This window comes from Pezoporus wallicus, unplaced genomic scaffold (genome assembly GCF_028554395.1).
Source record: "Pezoporus wallicus isolate ANWC-B61680 ecotype Strahan unplaced genomic scaffold, APGP_CSIRO_Pwel_v1 scaffold_13239, whole genome shotgun sequence".
In the NCBI taxonomy this organism is placed as follows: domain Eukaryota; kingdom Metazoa; phylum Chordata; class Aves; order Psittaciformes; family Psittacidae; genus Pezoporus; species Pezoporus wallicus.
This window is the reverse complement of record NW_026642052.1, coordinates 1777487-1792073: the sequence shown is the minus strand read 5'-3', so window position 1 is coordinate 1792073 and position 14587 is coordinate 1777487. Positions and strand designations below refer to the sequence as shown.

The window sequence follows — 14587 nt, the reverse complement described above, 5'->3', positions numbered from 1 at the left end:
AGGCCAGAGTGACACAGATAGCATCTGCTATCATCCAGTGGAGCTGAACCAGGAAGTGCACATTGCAAACCTTTAATCTCCATCCATGATGTCACTGAAGTGTTATTAGGATAAAAATAGTGATGTTGAAACTCCTGATTTTCCACAACATCCACTTCAGCAGGATGTTGCCTCTGTGACACAGCAGTTTCATGGCTTGTGCAGGTATCTAGTCAGGAGGAGGGGCTGAATTTAGGAGCTCTTCAAGTAAAACTGTGTATATCTCCCTTGCCCTCTGAATCGCAGCCTGAGACTACTGTTTGAAAGCAGAGCTGATTCTGGCACCCGGCAGTGGGAGCTGGGGAAGCACAGGCAGGGCAGAGAGCTGCTGAGACTCTAGGGCAGCAGCATCCTGTGGAATGCTGGTATTTTGTGGCTTAGAGAGTGCAAGCTTGGTGCCAGGTCTTCAGCCACGCTGTTCACCACCTAACAGGGATCCATGGGGCAGGCAGTGCTGCTCACAGCCCCTTACAAGCCACCTTGTAAGGTTTTCTGCTCTTCGAATAGATGGGTTCAAAGGAGTTCAGGTGAGAGTGGCTGATTCAGTCCCAAATTACTTTGGGATAAAGGTCATTATCAGCCCATCCTAGGGCACTGTACAAAAACCAGAAAAGCAAATACTTTGACTGCTGTAGGTAGCATTCTTCAAATACTGCCAGGTTTCTTATTATGGAGCCTGATGGGCTGTTGTCTTCTCCTACCCCTCGTGTGACAGGGTGTGTGAGACTGCAGAAAGTGCAGAGCATTTGTCCTTTCCTTTCAGTGCCCTTTACCTACCTGTATAAAGATGTTTGGGTCATGGTCTTCATGGAAACTCTGTGTCTAATCTTCCCCACTGAGCTAAAAACTCTGGTCTACAAAGTGCATTTTGTGTGCTCCTGAGCTGCTCAGACTTACCTGTTACATCTCAACTTACATTTTAGTTGCTTCTTTAAAATGCCAAGGTTGAAAGGGCTGTGACACAGAGATTCAGAGGCTTCCATTAGGGTTGATAGACAAAATTGGCCTGACCTGTTTCTCCTGACGACAAGCAGCACAATCTGACATGTCCATATGCTAACCACAGACTACTGATTTAATGATTTACCTTAACAGCAGTGGGAACCCTCAGGTTCCTATTTTTTCCCAAGTGCAAGATACAGCCTTTTCAAATAGCACAGCTGCAGTGGTTGGAGGCACTAGTTCAGCTCAGTTGAAGAAATGCATTTTAAGGAAACCTGGAAACTAGGAGATTCATTTAATAACTATGGCACCTGAAGGGAGGTAGCCTCCTGCCTAGGTCAGGAATAGGTAGGGTAATATCTTCTTAAAAAATCCAGGCAAAACTGTATTTAGACGTGGCTTTTTCCTCACTGCTGGGAGCTGTAATACATCCATGGTGCACCTCTACTTCACAGCATTTTCCTCTGCTCCACAACCAAGTTTGTGCTACCTGCCTGCTGCGATTTACCCATAGCAGAATAGGGACTGTTCCAAAGAAAACAAGCATTACTATTATGTACTTGGCACTGGTGAGGCCGCACTTTGAATATGGTATTCGGTTCTGGGCCCTTCAGTACAAGAGATATTATTGTAACCTAATGTATATGGGTTGTATAGGGGTTTAGGTTTTCTTGTTTGTTGGTTGAGAGTTTTTTGTTTGTTTTGTGAGTATTTCCTGCACATTGCTCACTTGATTCACTGTTACTGGTCATTAGTCACTCCGTGATCCTGGCTGGCTGATTTTCTAACAGCTGATAGAATCAAAGCAAGGGGCCGTATGCAGTGTTTCCCCTGTTAGTTTCACAAGCTGCAAGGAACAGGACCTCACCGCCTCCGAGGGAGTGGAGCGCGTCAGGCCTGGCGTGCAGGGACTGGCCACCAGATGACAGTGTTACCCTTAAGAATTAACTAACTCCAGAGCAGGTCCGTGAAATTACTCCTCAGGAAAAGGGGATGGAGGAGCCTCCCGCACGCCATGCGGAACATGGGTGCCCGAATATCTCTAGGAGTCCGGTGCCCACTCCATTGGCTACTCTTACTGAGCATCGACTGTTGGAAAAACAAATGTTGTGTCTCATCTGCAGCAGTTCTCTGCTGGTAAACTGCAGCCATTGCTGTGCATTGCATACATTAGTTTTCATTTATCTGCAGATGAACCCAGACCAGAGGGTAACAAATGAGACAATTCCAGTGAGTGCGAGAGTTACAAACTGATCCTCATATTCCACTCTATCCGTCCAAAGTCAGTTCTGCTGATTCAGAAATGAAATTAGATAAGGAGCTGGTTTGCAAGTAGTGGTACAACACCACGATTTTTCAAGCCTAAAATGCTGCCATCATCACTTTGAACAGCTGAAAATGCCACTGTACTGAAAAGTTATTCCTCTGTCAAATTTCCTCTTCCTTTATCCCTCCACTTTCCCTCCGTTTCTCTCCCCCCACCCAGGTTTTTCCACAGTGAGCAGTGTGTCTCATCTGTTCCCTGGAGCAAACTGATGCTCTCCCTCCATTAACCTTTGGGATGGGATTTGAGCAACCTGGTCTAGTGGAAGGTGTCCCTGCCCTTGGCATGGGGTGTGGAACTGGATGATCCTTAAGGTCCCTTCCAACCCAAACCATTCTGTGACTCTATGGAAGAGCCAAAGAGCACTCTCTTCTCTGATACACCCCGTTCTCCACCGGGTGTCATCCTGCCCAGGATCAAATCCTGTTGGAGCTGCATGACTACTCATAGCTGTTTTGTTTTCTTCTGGATTTCAGGTGGCCCCTGAGACAAAAGCAGTGATGAAGTGGTTGAGGTCTATCCCATTTGTGCTTTCTGCCAGCCTCCATGGGGGTGAGCTGGTTGTGACCTATCCTTATGACTATTCCAGGCATCCTATGGAAGAAAAAATGTTCTCCCCTACACCTGACGAGAAGGTAATATTGGTTTTGCAGGGTGAGCTTATCAATGTGGTTTCCACATGTGGAAATGTGGAAAATTTTAACAAGTAACAAATTTTTACTTATTTAGATTGCACATATGTGTGTATATGCATGCATGTATGTATTAAATATGTAATAAATCATACATATATATAATACATGTATATATACACATATATAATATGATCTATACAGTTAATCAACATGCTTTAAAATGTAGGATCATTTACATACTACCAGCTTGATTTGTAAAGATCAACCCATGTTTTGTGAGGCCAAACATAATTTCACAAGGTACAGGTTAGAAAAAGACAGCCTTTTACCATTTAAATGGTGCAGTCTGTGATATTTTTACTACTGATTTCCAGACAGAAAGGAACAATCCTGACCAGCAGTTACTTTCTGTTGAAATCTGTAGGAGAAAAAAAGTCTGGCTGCCATATGGTGGCAGCCTTGTAACATTTATTCCAGGTCAGATAACAGGAATGGTTTTCTCCTCTTGTCCCTGGAAAGTTCCCCATTTGGGACTCACTGTAAATCTTCTGTGAAATTTTTTGCCATCTTTCCTGTTTCCCTTTGGTTTCCTCAATCTAGTATTCATTGCCGACATGCCCACTAGGAGAACAGCTAGTTTTTCAGCCTTCTAGCATACGTTAAAGGTATCCCTGGCCTCTTAAGAAAAAGTGGTTCTTTATATAACAAACAGCAGTTGAAAATAGCCCAAAGTTGATCTTTCACTTGAAGCGTGTGTTATCTTTAAGCACATCTCTGGGCTGACTTCTCCCAGAGTGACAGTTCTCACCAGCACATATTAAATATTTAAATATTTATGACTGGTAAATGTTTTCTGTATCAATCCATTTCTTCTGAGCTGTGCAAAAGGTACTGACTACATATGTATGACAATGACTTAGCAGTGAAATATACCAGGCACTGCAGAGTAAAAAGCCCATGTAAGAAATACCTGGTGAATGGTAATGAATGCTACAGAAGCTCCTGGTGAGGACTAGGGGAAATCATAAACCTGTGCACCTATATCCCATGGCTGGGCTAAGGGTATCCTGATTTATGTGTAGATGGTGGAGGAATATAACCACATGTGCCTTATCAAGCAGTTCACGTGTGGGATGGAAAGACAGCAGTCCCTCCACTGTCTCCATCCAGGGACAACACATGTGTTTTGGGTGAAATGATGAAGTTACACAGACAAAGCACTCTGTCCCAATGCAGCCAACAGCTGAGGAAGCCCTAATGACATCCCTGGTTTGTGACAGTGTAAGACCTCATATCAGTGACTGCTGCGTAGTCAGTGGCTGCAAAGCCTGGAAAGTTAGGTGCAAATCTGGAAGTTTAAATCAATGGGGAAGGGTTGGGGATGTCCTCAATAACAGCCAATTTTTCAAATGAGTCATCACAAGAACCTTAGCAATGTTATCAGAGCCACTTTAGATTTTACCCAGAAAGTTATAAAACTTGTACCTGTGAAGTGACCCGCACTTAAGTAATGTCCTCTGCAGCTGCTGCTGCCAGGGAACCTGCATCCTGAAATACAGCAGCTTATTTTAGCTGCCATACATTAGCCATAACCCTTTTGCACCCTTGGCTGCAGTGCAGTGTGAAATGCTGCAGTGCAGATAATGGCTTGGAATTAAAGAGTCAAGTTCTGCAAGTATATTCAAACCAGGTTGCCCTGTTTGAAAATGCACCTGGGTGCTAACAAGTCCCTGTGTCCCTCATGGTGTAGCACAAGGATCCTCTTGGCACCTTCTCGATGACACTGCGGATTTCAAGCTTCTTTAGCCTGCATTTTTAGTATGGTCTGGTGCCTGCTGAGGCCAATGAATCTCAACCCTGGACCATGTTCTTACGCTCACATTCTTGCATCTGGTTCAGCCCACATGATCCAGAACTTTCCAGGTTTTTTGCTTTTGTGGAGATGGGCCTTTTAGCAGGCTTTTTTTGATTTGTGTTACACAAGAATCGGCACGGGTGCTTGCACTCACTCGAGCAGGAAGGTGCACACCTGCTCAAGATCTCTCCCTCTGGTGAACAGAAACACTCCCTTCCCTCCCCTGAAGAACCCAACTTGTGACAGTCAGTGGGGTGAACGTGCTGGCCAAGGTAATAACACCACTGAGCACATTGTACCAAATGAAGCATCATGCTTCCAAAGTCACAAGAATTCCTCTGAGGTTTTGCCCTTTTTGTCTGCTGTATGACACCTAAATGTCTAATTTTTTTGAAATCCATGAGTAGTCATACATTAGTTGCTATGTGAGAATAAATGTATTGCGATCCAAGGACATTTTAACTTCCTTTTTTTAATCAAGTTTACTTGATTTTGTACCTCTCACTTTCTCTTCTCACTACCACCCATCTTTGTTCACTTGCACTAGCAGCCAGGAAAAAGTCTTATGCCTCTTGGTGTGAAACACAAGAAGACTCGGTTACTGGAAATATAACATCTGCAGATGTCTTCAGGAAAAGTGAGGAACATGCTCTAAATATTAGATCAAATTTGTGTCCTTGGTCATTTTGGCCCTCATCTTTGATAACATCAAGGATGAAGTTTTAGGGTCTCTCCTAAAACTAGGTTTGTAGCCACCAAATTTCTTGTGCACATTGTCCTAAGCAATATGCAATGAAACACATGATGCTGAATAACAGGCTGTAGTAGAATCTGATAATTGGTGTCATTTCAATATTGAAACCTGAAACTATAGCTTTTGTAGATGAGGTTCAAATAAACGAAAAGGAAAGGGGGGAATTTCCGTACAAGGTTAGAATAAGCATTGGAGGAAACTGGCAGGAGCCTGATTCAAAAAAATGTTTTCTGCAGATCACTGCTGCTTCTTCTGTCTTCACTACATGTACCTGTCACTTTTCCTTTCTGGGTGGTGACTCCTCTGCACTTCATCAGTATCAACACTCTTTGGAAACCAATGGTGACATCCTCCATTACCACATCCTATCCTTCACTTTTTAGGAGTGGTTCCTGCCCCCACAAAGAAGCAACTGTCATTGAAATCAAACTGGCAGGTTGTTCTGTGTGAGTGACAAGTGCAAAGCAAATTGACACTGTCTATTTAAAACAGCAGCAGCCAATGTGAAGATCTGATTGGGTTGAGGCTGATGGAAGTATTTTTGAAGAGGTAAAAATAGCAAGAGCTTAAATGTAATTGGGAGAGCCAATTTCTGCTTTAAAACCTGGGACTTCAAGTACAACTAAACAAGCCCTCTACTCCTGCCCCAGATGACAGGTTAAAGCCAAATACCACAAAATCCACTGGTATTTAATGTGGTCTCTGGCTAAATGTATTGAATTGCAGAGGAGGACCTTGAAGAAGACAAGTGAAAACTTCCTTGCAGCATATACTTACAATGGAGGTTCACCCCCTCCATCAACCTCAAGGACCCAGGGTGGCTCATTGCCTGGGCTTGCAACAGCAATAGTTAGTTACCAACAGCAACGACAGTGTTTAGAGTTTGTAAAAACAAATGTATTTCAATCCCTTTTGTTACAGACATTTAAAATGCTGGCAAAAGCCTATGCAGATGCACATCCAGTCATCTCAGACCGATCCGAACTCCGTTGCGGTGGAAATTTTGTCAGACGCGGAGGTATTATAAATGGTGCTGAGTGGTACAGCTTCACTGGAGGTAAAATCACTTTACCGTCATATCGAGTGAGGTAAAACCTCTATGTGACCTTTATGAGACACAAGGGTTTGAAAGAAATAATCTCATTAATTTCAGCTTGCTTTAGGTCAGACCCATGCAAAATGTAACTTGCAATTGGTAACATTTTTATTCAAATATCATGGGGTGTGTTCAGCTCTGATATAACCTGAGTAAAGCTAACAAGTTATACAAGGGTGAAATTTAATGCATATAATACCATTCTAGTTTTCAAATCCAAAATGTAGAAATAAATGCTTAATGCTATGCTCTCATTCCTTAGTGGCATGAATTTGAATCCATCTCACACACTATGCAAGTGCTGCTTTTCCAGTCAGTTTAAAATAACTCTTTTTCAGGGAAAACTCTAACAGAGACAAACATCCCATTCATTTGTGCTTAAGTTGCTAATTTGATTTTCCCAATAAAAGTATTCGTTTTCTTCAGAATTTCTGAAATATTGGCATGGATGAAATATCAGTGTTCATAAATTTCCAGCAGTTCCGTTTTCAAATAGGACTCAGCTGGATCCCTAAATAATTATGTTGAAACCAGGCATTTAGAAAGCTTTAGGGCATGAGTGAGAATTGGGTTTAAATATCTTTGGCTTACATTCTTCTGAAAATTATATCCAATGTCTTTTGTACAGAAACAGTTTTGAACATCATAATGACAAAAGGTCATCTCTCTGCTGATGACCCTTGGCAATCACCTCTGATACAGCCGATTATCCAATTACCATGATTAACCAATCCTTATCTCTCTATCTCTGATTCGTGGTCAGGTGAATAATAATTTAAAATTATGGGGTTTGCCCTGAAAGAGGCATCATTGTCATTAGTTAACTTCAAGTTGAAATGCGTTGTAGGATTCTGAATTTGTTGAATAGTTTTCATATATTGGCAAACACTCTTTACAATATATTAATCCACACCCACAGGGACCGCATTCAGCTGGCTGCAACAGCCAAGCTCCAGTTAAGGGTGACAGGGCTTTTTCATGATCTCTCCTTTTTTTTTAAAACATATAGGTATGGCAGATTTTAATTACCTTCACACAAATTGCTTTGAAGTTACCGTGGAGGTAGGATGTGAAAAGTTTCCTTTGGAGGAAGAACTGTTTACAATCTGGCATGAAAACAGAGATGCTCTTCTGAATTACATGGAAATGGTATGGCTCTGCTTTTATAGACCTTTGTGCTTAGTTTTTCTTCTTCATTCTTCATCAATACTGGTTTCTTTCCTATTTCCCCAGTTGGTTATTAAGTTAGCACCAAATCAATCATCACACTATACCAGGGGCCCCAGTGCCTTGGTTTGTCTAGCAGGACACAGGAATAATATTTTGTCTATATTGCAGTAAGGATGGAGACCGAAGACTGTAAAAGCCTTGAAAAAAAGAGTAAAGAGGAATTGTCTGTAAATGCTTTGTGCAACATTATAAATCAACTGTCCAAAATTTATTGCTAGGGAAAAACCCACATATTCAGAAAAATATGAACCAACCTTTCTTTTGAAGAATAAACCAGCAAGATCTGCTGTCCAGAGAGTTTCCTGGCTTTTTTTCTGTTCCGTATTCCATGTTTATGGCCCAAACCCTACTGCATGGCAGCAGATTTAGATTTAGCTAAAATGGGAAGATTCTAAGTATGTTGTTATAAATTCCATTTCCGCACTCTTCAGCTTGATTTCTGTATGAAAGCAGTTAAAAAAGATCTAAAGCCTGATCTTCTAAAGGAACAACTCTCCGTGAGCATTAAAACATGCCATTTCAAAGTAATTTTTAATAATAAGTTTAAGCTCAGCAGAAAACGAATACCTCATTGACAATAAGTAAGTGAACACAAAAACAGAAGTTGCTCATCTTTCTCTCAGCCATTAGTAAATTAGGTTTCTGTCATGCCTTATTTTGATAGAGTATTCAGTAATCTAAAATTGTTAGGAGTGTTTTTATGGCCTTTCTAAGCAACCTCTTGCTACTTGTGGTAAGTATTATCATTCAATAAAGTCTATAGTACAGACCACCAAACTCATTTCGTTTTACAGCTGTCTGATGAAAATGAGTTTTAGTGAATCCAAATAGAGCTGGGTTAAATCCATATATATTGCAATTGAAGTCTTCAAGATGCAAAGATTTTTATAGTGTGAGATACTGTAGAAGTCTATGTCAGAAAAGCTTTTTGAGTAAACACAGGACAGTAAGCAAAATGACTTTGTAGATAAGGATGACTGAATTACTCCTGATAAGGATTAAGTCTGCCATAACCAATTCAAACTTTTCTTATTCTGATATATGCCAGACTGTTTGGTGTGTGTACAAATCTACTTGGCTTAACACACAGAAGTGGAATTCATTTTCATAAACGCTGATGTCTTCTCCCCGTCAGAAGTGATATCAGGGCACTCTCCCAAACTTACGTGGCACAGACTTGAGGCAAAATGAAAAATAGTGTATTTACTGCAACAAAACAGATCAATATTGTTAAAGAAATTTCAATTTTGTCATTTTCATCCCGTCATGTTGTAATTGCAAATTATTATTGAACTTGGATGAGGTCATACTGCTTTGAGTATGTCTACACTGTAAATTAAATTTGGGTCTGAGATGACTCTTATGACCAGATTTATCCACTATCCATATGATAAATCCTCAAGTCCATGCTGAAAAGCAAATTACAGTGCTTCATCATAATAGTTCTTAAGGGACAGTTTTCAAGTCCTTACACCTTACACCTTACACCTTTCTTCCTAAACCCTCTAATGAATAGTGCCACACAGTATGGCTGTTCAACAAGACCAGTGTAAACACAACCTCATCTTAAATAAAAACCTGCTGTCACTAGAAGAAGAATGACTGTAAAGCTGGATATTTTAATGTGTATTTTTAAACATCTCTAGAGTCCTACAAAAAAAGAAAAATATATTTTTCCATTGTTTTGATGCTTTGTTCTTTTTTCTATTCTACTTTTATGTCAAAGGATAATAAGGAGGGAAAGATGAAAGGAAGGGAAAGAATGATAGCAGTTCAGGGGAAAATTAGAATGAAATTACTTTTCATTTAAAAAAGTCATATAGAGTTTCCAATAGAAAATATTTTCATTTCAGAAGATTGAAAAAAAAAAACCCTTAAGTGGTTTAGTGTTTAAATACTGTGATTTTCTCCAGTTTTGTTTTGGTTTACTGAATTTCAAATATAGTGAGCTGCTTGTGCACCTCCTTGCATGTCAGAATTCACATCACTCTTTTGTTTGTCACCAACCACATTTCTCATCAGCTCAAGCAGCTCGGTTCTGTGCTTGTAGAGAAGGGAAAAAGGATATTATACACACTGCTATCATGACATTCTGACATGTAGTGAAGTGTAGGCAGCAGAGTGATGAGTCGCAAGCTCAAGTAGCTAACATGATGCCTTCTCGTTGTGTATAGAACATCGGATTATTTTTTTAAAGCCTTAACTTTTAATTTCTTTGTTGTTCTGGGTCTAGAGTGGACATTCCTAAACTGTCTTTAAATACTGTGGGCAGATCATGAGGTGCCAGTGATCTGTGCAGAGAAGGATCTCTCAATGAAGAGCCACACACTTAGCCCTGAAAAGCACTTGTTCAATTATCCCTTTCCCTCCACCCCCTTTGGGCTCCCAAAATAGAAGATGCAATCTGAAGGGGCATTAGCACCTGACAGCCTCTATAATGAGTTGAACCTCTTGAAAGTTGTTTCCTTTCTGCAGGGATTTCCTTGTAGAAGTGGAGGAGGTTGTACTTTCATAAATGACTCCCATCTAACTTCACTTTGTTTTGCCAGGTTCACCGGGGAATAAAAGGAATTGTGTCTGATAAGTTTGGCAACCCTATAAAAAATGCTCGTATTTCAGTCAGAGGCATCCAGCATGATGTCACAACAGGTAATATTTTTAGTTTGAGCTTTATCATGGGACAGGGTGAGAGCTTAACCAGCAAAAGCCTTGTCATATCTGATAGAAGTGGCACCTTACTGCAGAATTGAAGGCTCACCTGTGAGCTTGTTTCTTCAATAACAAGAGAGAAGACATGTTAAACTGGCTGTTGAGTCTGGTGTGTCTCTGTGATGACATAGTACTTGTATTAAAACTTCCACCTAGAACTGTCTGTTGTCCATCAAAGCCAATGTGTCTTCATTGAGAGTCAGAAATCCACATTTATGTTTCATGTTTGGGCAAATATGGCAATAACCCTGCTCAGGGGCTGCAACTCCGCATACGGAGGTGCACAGCCCTGATAGAATAAGTTAGTTGAAATATTGTAAGCATGACATATAGTCATTAGAGTAGGATCCACATGGATTTTAACAGTAAGAATAACCACAGTGATTGAAGGCCTGCAACCTTTTTTTTCATAAGGAAAAACATAAGTATATGCAGATTTTGGACAACAGTTATATCAAATGCAAAAAACTAGAATGTTGAATTATGTTCACTTTATACCTGTCGCCAGCTGGTAAACATGTACTGAGACATATGCAACTGTTAATTTTCACAGTCATAAAGTTCTGAGCTTTTAGGCTCTCAGGGAAATCAATGCTCTCATTTTATTATTGATTTCAGTGAGAACAGGGTAGGCCATAGGAATGTAAAATAGAATACATGAATGGTAACATTTAGCTCTAATGATAGTTGCTGAATCAATTCGGAAAGGCAGAATGGTTTATAATGTAGTGGATGCTTTCCAGCTTTCAAAAAAACTAATATTAGAGGGGATACAATAGTGGAGATGATGCAGATTCTTGAGGCTGGTGGGAGACTCTGGCATGAATTAGGGTCTTTTTCAAACTTCTTCCCAGACAATGGCTTTCCATTGGCAGTGGACCTTTAAAGAATTAAGAAGTAAATACAAAATGTGTTTACATTGAAGGAAAAAGGAGTATTTGGTCTTGAGTTAGATGGGGTTAAGAATGTCATATGACCAAAATGTCTTTTAATTTCAGTGTTAAAAAAGACTGAGAAGTTCCATGAGAAAATAACATTATTGCAACATTAACTGATTTAAGAAGCTTAACATTCAAAATAAAGGAAATATAAAATGAAGAGTAAATATTCCATTTTAAGACTCCTTGTTTTTTGCTATAGGCTCTAACCTTCATCTGGAGGAAATTTACACCCATTTTACGCTAATGGCAATTTATACCAGCTGCAGCTCTAACTCCAAAGTCTTATGTGCTATAATGTCTACAAAGTAATTGAATGTAATATAATAAAAGCAGAGATTTCTTAGCTCCTTTACATGTGATATATACATCTGCAGCCTGGATTCTGCTTTCACTTTCTTCAGTTTCACATAATTCTAAATTCCTTTGATCTCTTTGGAGTTGTTCCTTGTACCCCTGGGAAAGCAGACAAAGAAAAGCTTCCCTTCTCTATGATACAGGCACAGCAGTTACTGACATTTCGTGTGTGAATTTTACTCTGTTAGCTCCCAAAGGCCAGATTTTCACAGGTTGAGTCTTGTTGTTATTCAAGAGCTTTCATCTGAACTTCTTTCAAAATCAAAATCAAAATCTGAAATCTTTTCAAAACCTGCCCCCTTAATGCTTGTGCTGTCTGTGCATGCAGGCGTATGTGAGTATGTAACTATAAGGGATACAAGACTGAAAACTAAACTCAGTTTTGTTGTGCCTTCCGCTTTCCTAAGCTGCTGATGGGGACTACTGGAGACTCCTGCCTCCGGGGACATATGTAATCAGCGCCCAAGCACCAGGATACAGCCGGGTGATGAAGAGGGTCACCCTGCCTACCAAGATGAAACAGGCTGGACGAGTAGATTTTGTGTTGCGACCTATTGATACTTGGCCCAACAAACTCCTCCGCCGCTCAATGGAAGACATATACGACCCATATGACCCACTGGAACTATATGACCCTCATGCCCAACATGGGCAGGCTGAAGCTCGAGGTGGGTCATCGCTGGGCAGGGAGAAGCCCTGGTGGTGGTCTTACTTCAGCTCCCTAGACCTACACAAACCTCTGTGGCTTCTCAAACAACGCTGAGGGGCATCATGGTGCTCTGCTCACCTAGCTCTGCTGCCCTTCCACCCAACTCCAGATGCCCTCACTGCTCTTGGCAATATTTAAATCTGTTTAACTTGAAAATACATTGCTAACTCAAGCGTTGCTTACTTCTTTCATTTTCTCTTTACACACAACTGAATATATTCAAGTGGTTTTATATATTAAAAACAATGGTGCACACCCGTTCAAAGGACAGGTTTTATGCAATTTTTTCCTTGGTAATGCTCTGTACTTCTGCCTATATAGTTAATCATCACATTCATTATTTATTAGATTCTAAGTACCTGTAGGAAAATATTCCTGGGATTTTTGTACATGTCTTAACACAGTAATGACTATATACTAAAAGCAACTTTCAGAAACATGCAGAAAACTCTTTTCTTTCCTCTTTTTACTTTATTTTGGCATATTCAGTTCATTAACTCTTCTAATTCAGTTCATTAACTCTTCTAATACAGCTCATTGTGATTTTTTGATTTTCTTTTTTAATCCATTATGTGGATTCAGACACTAGGAATTAGGAATTTGAAAATAAATCTGCATCTGAATAAGTAATATGTTCAGTAGGATGGGCTGCTTATAGGCAGGTCAGTATTAAGAACAACATTTTTGCAGGTAATTTTCAGAAATTATCATTTGGAGACATGTATTAAAAGTGTTAAATCTTCACAAGCTTCCTCCTTTGAAACTTGAATCATGAGTAGGCCCATTCAATCAAGAAAAATGCTTGGGAAGTAAACTCTGTTCCAGGGAGTCAGAGTATCCAGTCTTTATGATGTTTAAGTGTTAATAACAGGTTTTAATCTGTTAAGCAAATAGATTTTAAAAGTATTTCAGCAAAGTACTGACAAATACTTTTACTACTGGTAATACTCATATCCTATGATGTAGAAGAATACAGGAGAGTATTGTGATGAATTGAGGTTAAAATCTGACATATTACATTAAATTTGTTAAAATCATGCACTTTTTGAATCTACATACTTGTTAGTGAAACTCGTAGACACCAAGGAAATCATAAACTTCCTTCAAGATAGTTGGGTAAAGCTAGCTGAATAGTGGTTTTACAAGATGCTGTCCTCTCTCAGACATCAGATGTAATGTGGTTTTAGGGTGATTCAAAAAAAATCCATATTTTTGATGAAAAAAAAGGCCTAGACTTCCTTTTGGCCTGAAGTTGTTAATGAACTGTATATACTGACAGTATTTCCTGATCTAAATGATGCAGCATATGAATGTGATTGTTGGGAGCTGATGTATTTACTGCAGGAGCTGCTGGATTAGCTGTCTGGATTGCCTTTTGATTTCTAAAAGCTTTTTTGTTTATATTAGGTAAAGAATCCCAAACTGCATGAATCCCATAGTCCATGTGCCCATATCTCATACTATAATAGCCTAAGAAGACCCAAGAGATGAACGATCTTAATTCTATGACCAGATGCTGCATATGCCTAAGTACCTTATTCCCAGTTGTAATCTGATTTGAAGTTAGGGGTCTGTTATTCATGTGCTTGATTGTCTCCAGGGCTGGAGACTATGTAAAAATTAAAGAACGATTTCATAGCATTAACAAAGTAATTATGTGGGAGTGAATGTACTGCATGCACATGGATAAGTGTTCCTTGGCCAGGCCTGCAAAGTTAAATAAACTCTGAATCCTAAATATACCAAAGATAAGTGAACAAGTGATACACCTCCAGACTCTATTTCCAGTAATAGGTAGTACTACTTTCTGTGATTATTTTTTCAAAGCCACCAACCAGTGGTAAAGCTAAGAAAAGCAGAACAATATGCCAAATTGCTGGCTTTTAGCTGCTCTTTTTATGCACATAATGCCTTACACACTTAGAAAGATGTTTTCCATAAGTATTTCCTAGGTTCTCATAGGGTTATTTAGACTTTTTTTTCAAGCAATCATAGTAAA

General features: G+C 39.8%; 1 protein-coding gene across 1 annotated transcript in view; it reads left to right on the top strand.

Moving 5' to 3' along the window:
* Positions 1 to 12856, top strand: part of CPZ (carboxypeptidase Z) — a 33325-nt gene extending 20469 nt beyond the window's left edge. Inside the window, exons 7-11 of the mRNA XM_057426762.1 lie at positions 2782 to 2940; positions 6471 to 6606; positions 7655 to 7794; positions 10425 to 10524; positions 12287 to 12856. Of these exons, the coding sequence (XP_057282745.1) occupies positions 2782 to 2940; positions 6471 to 6606; positions 7655 to 7794; positions 10425 to 10524; positions 12287 to 12642 (891 nt within the window). The 3' untranslated portion in view covers positions 12643 to 12856. The remainder of the gene's footprint in view (positions 1 to 2781; positions 2941 to 6470; positions 6607 to 7654; positions 7795 to 10424; positions 10525 to 12286) is intronic.
* The last annotated feature ends 1731 nt before the right edge of the window (positions 12857 to 14587 follow it).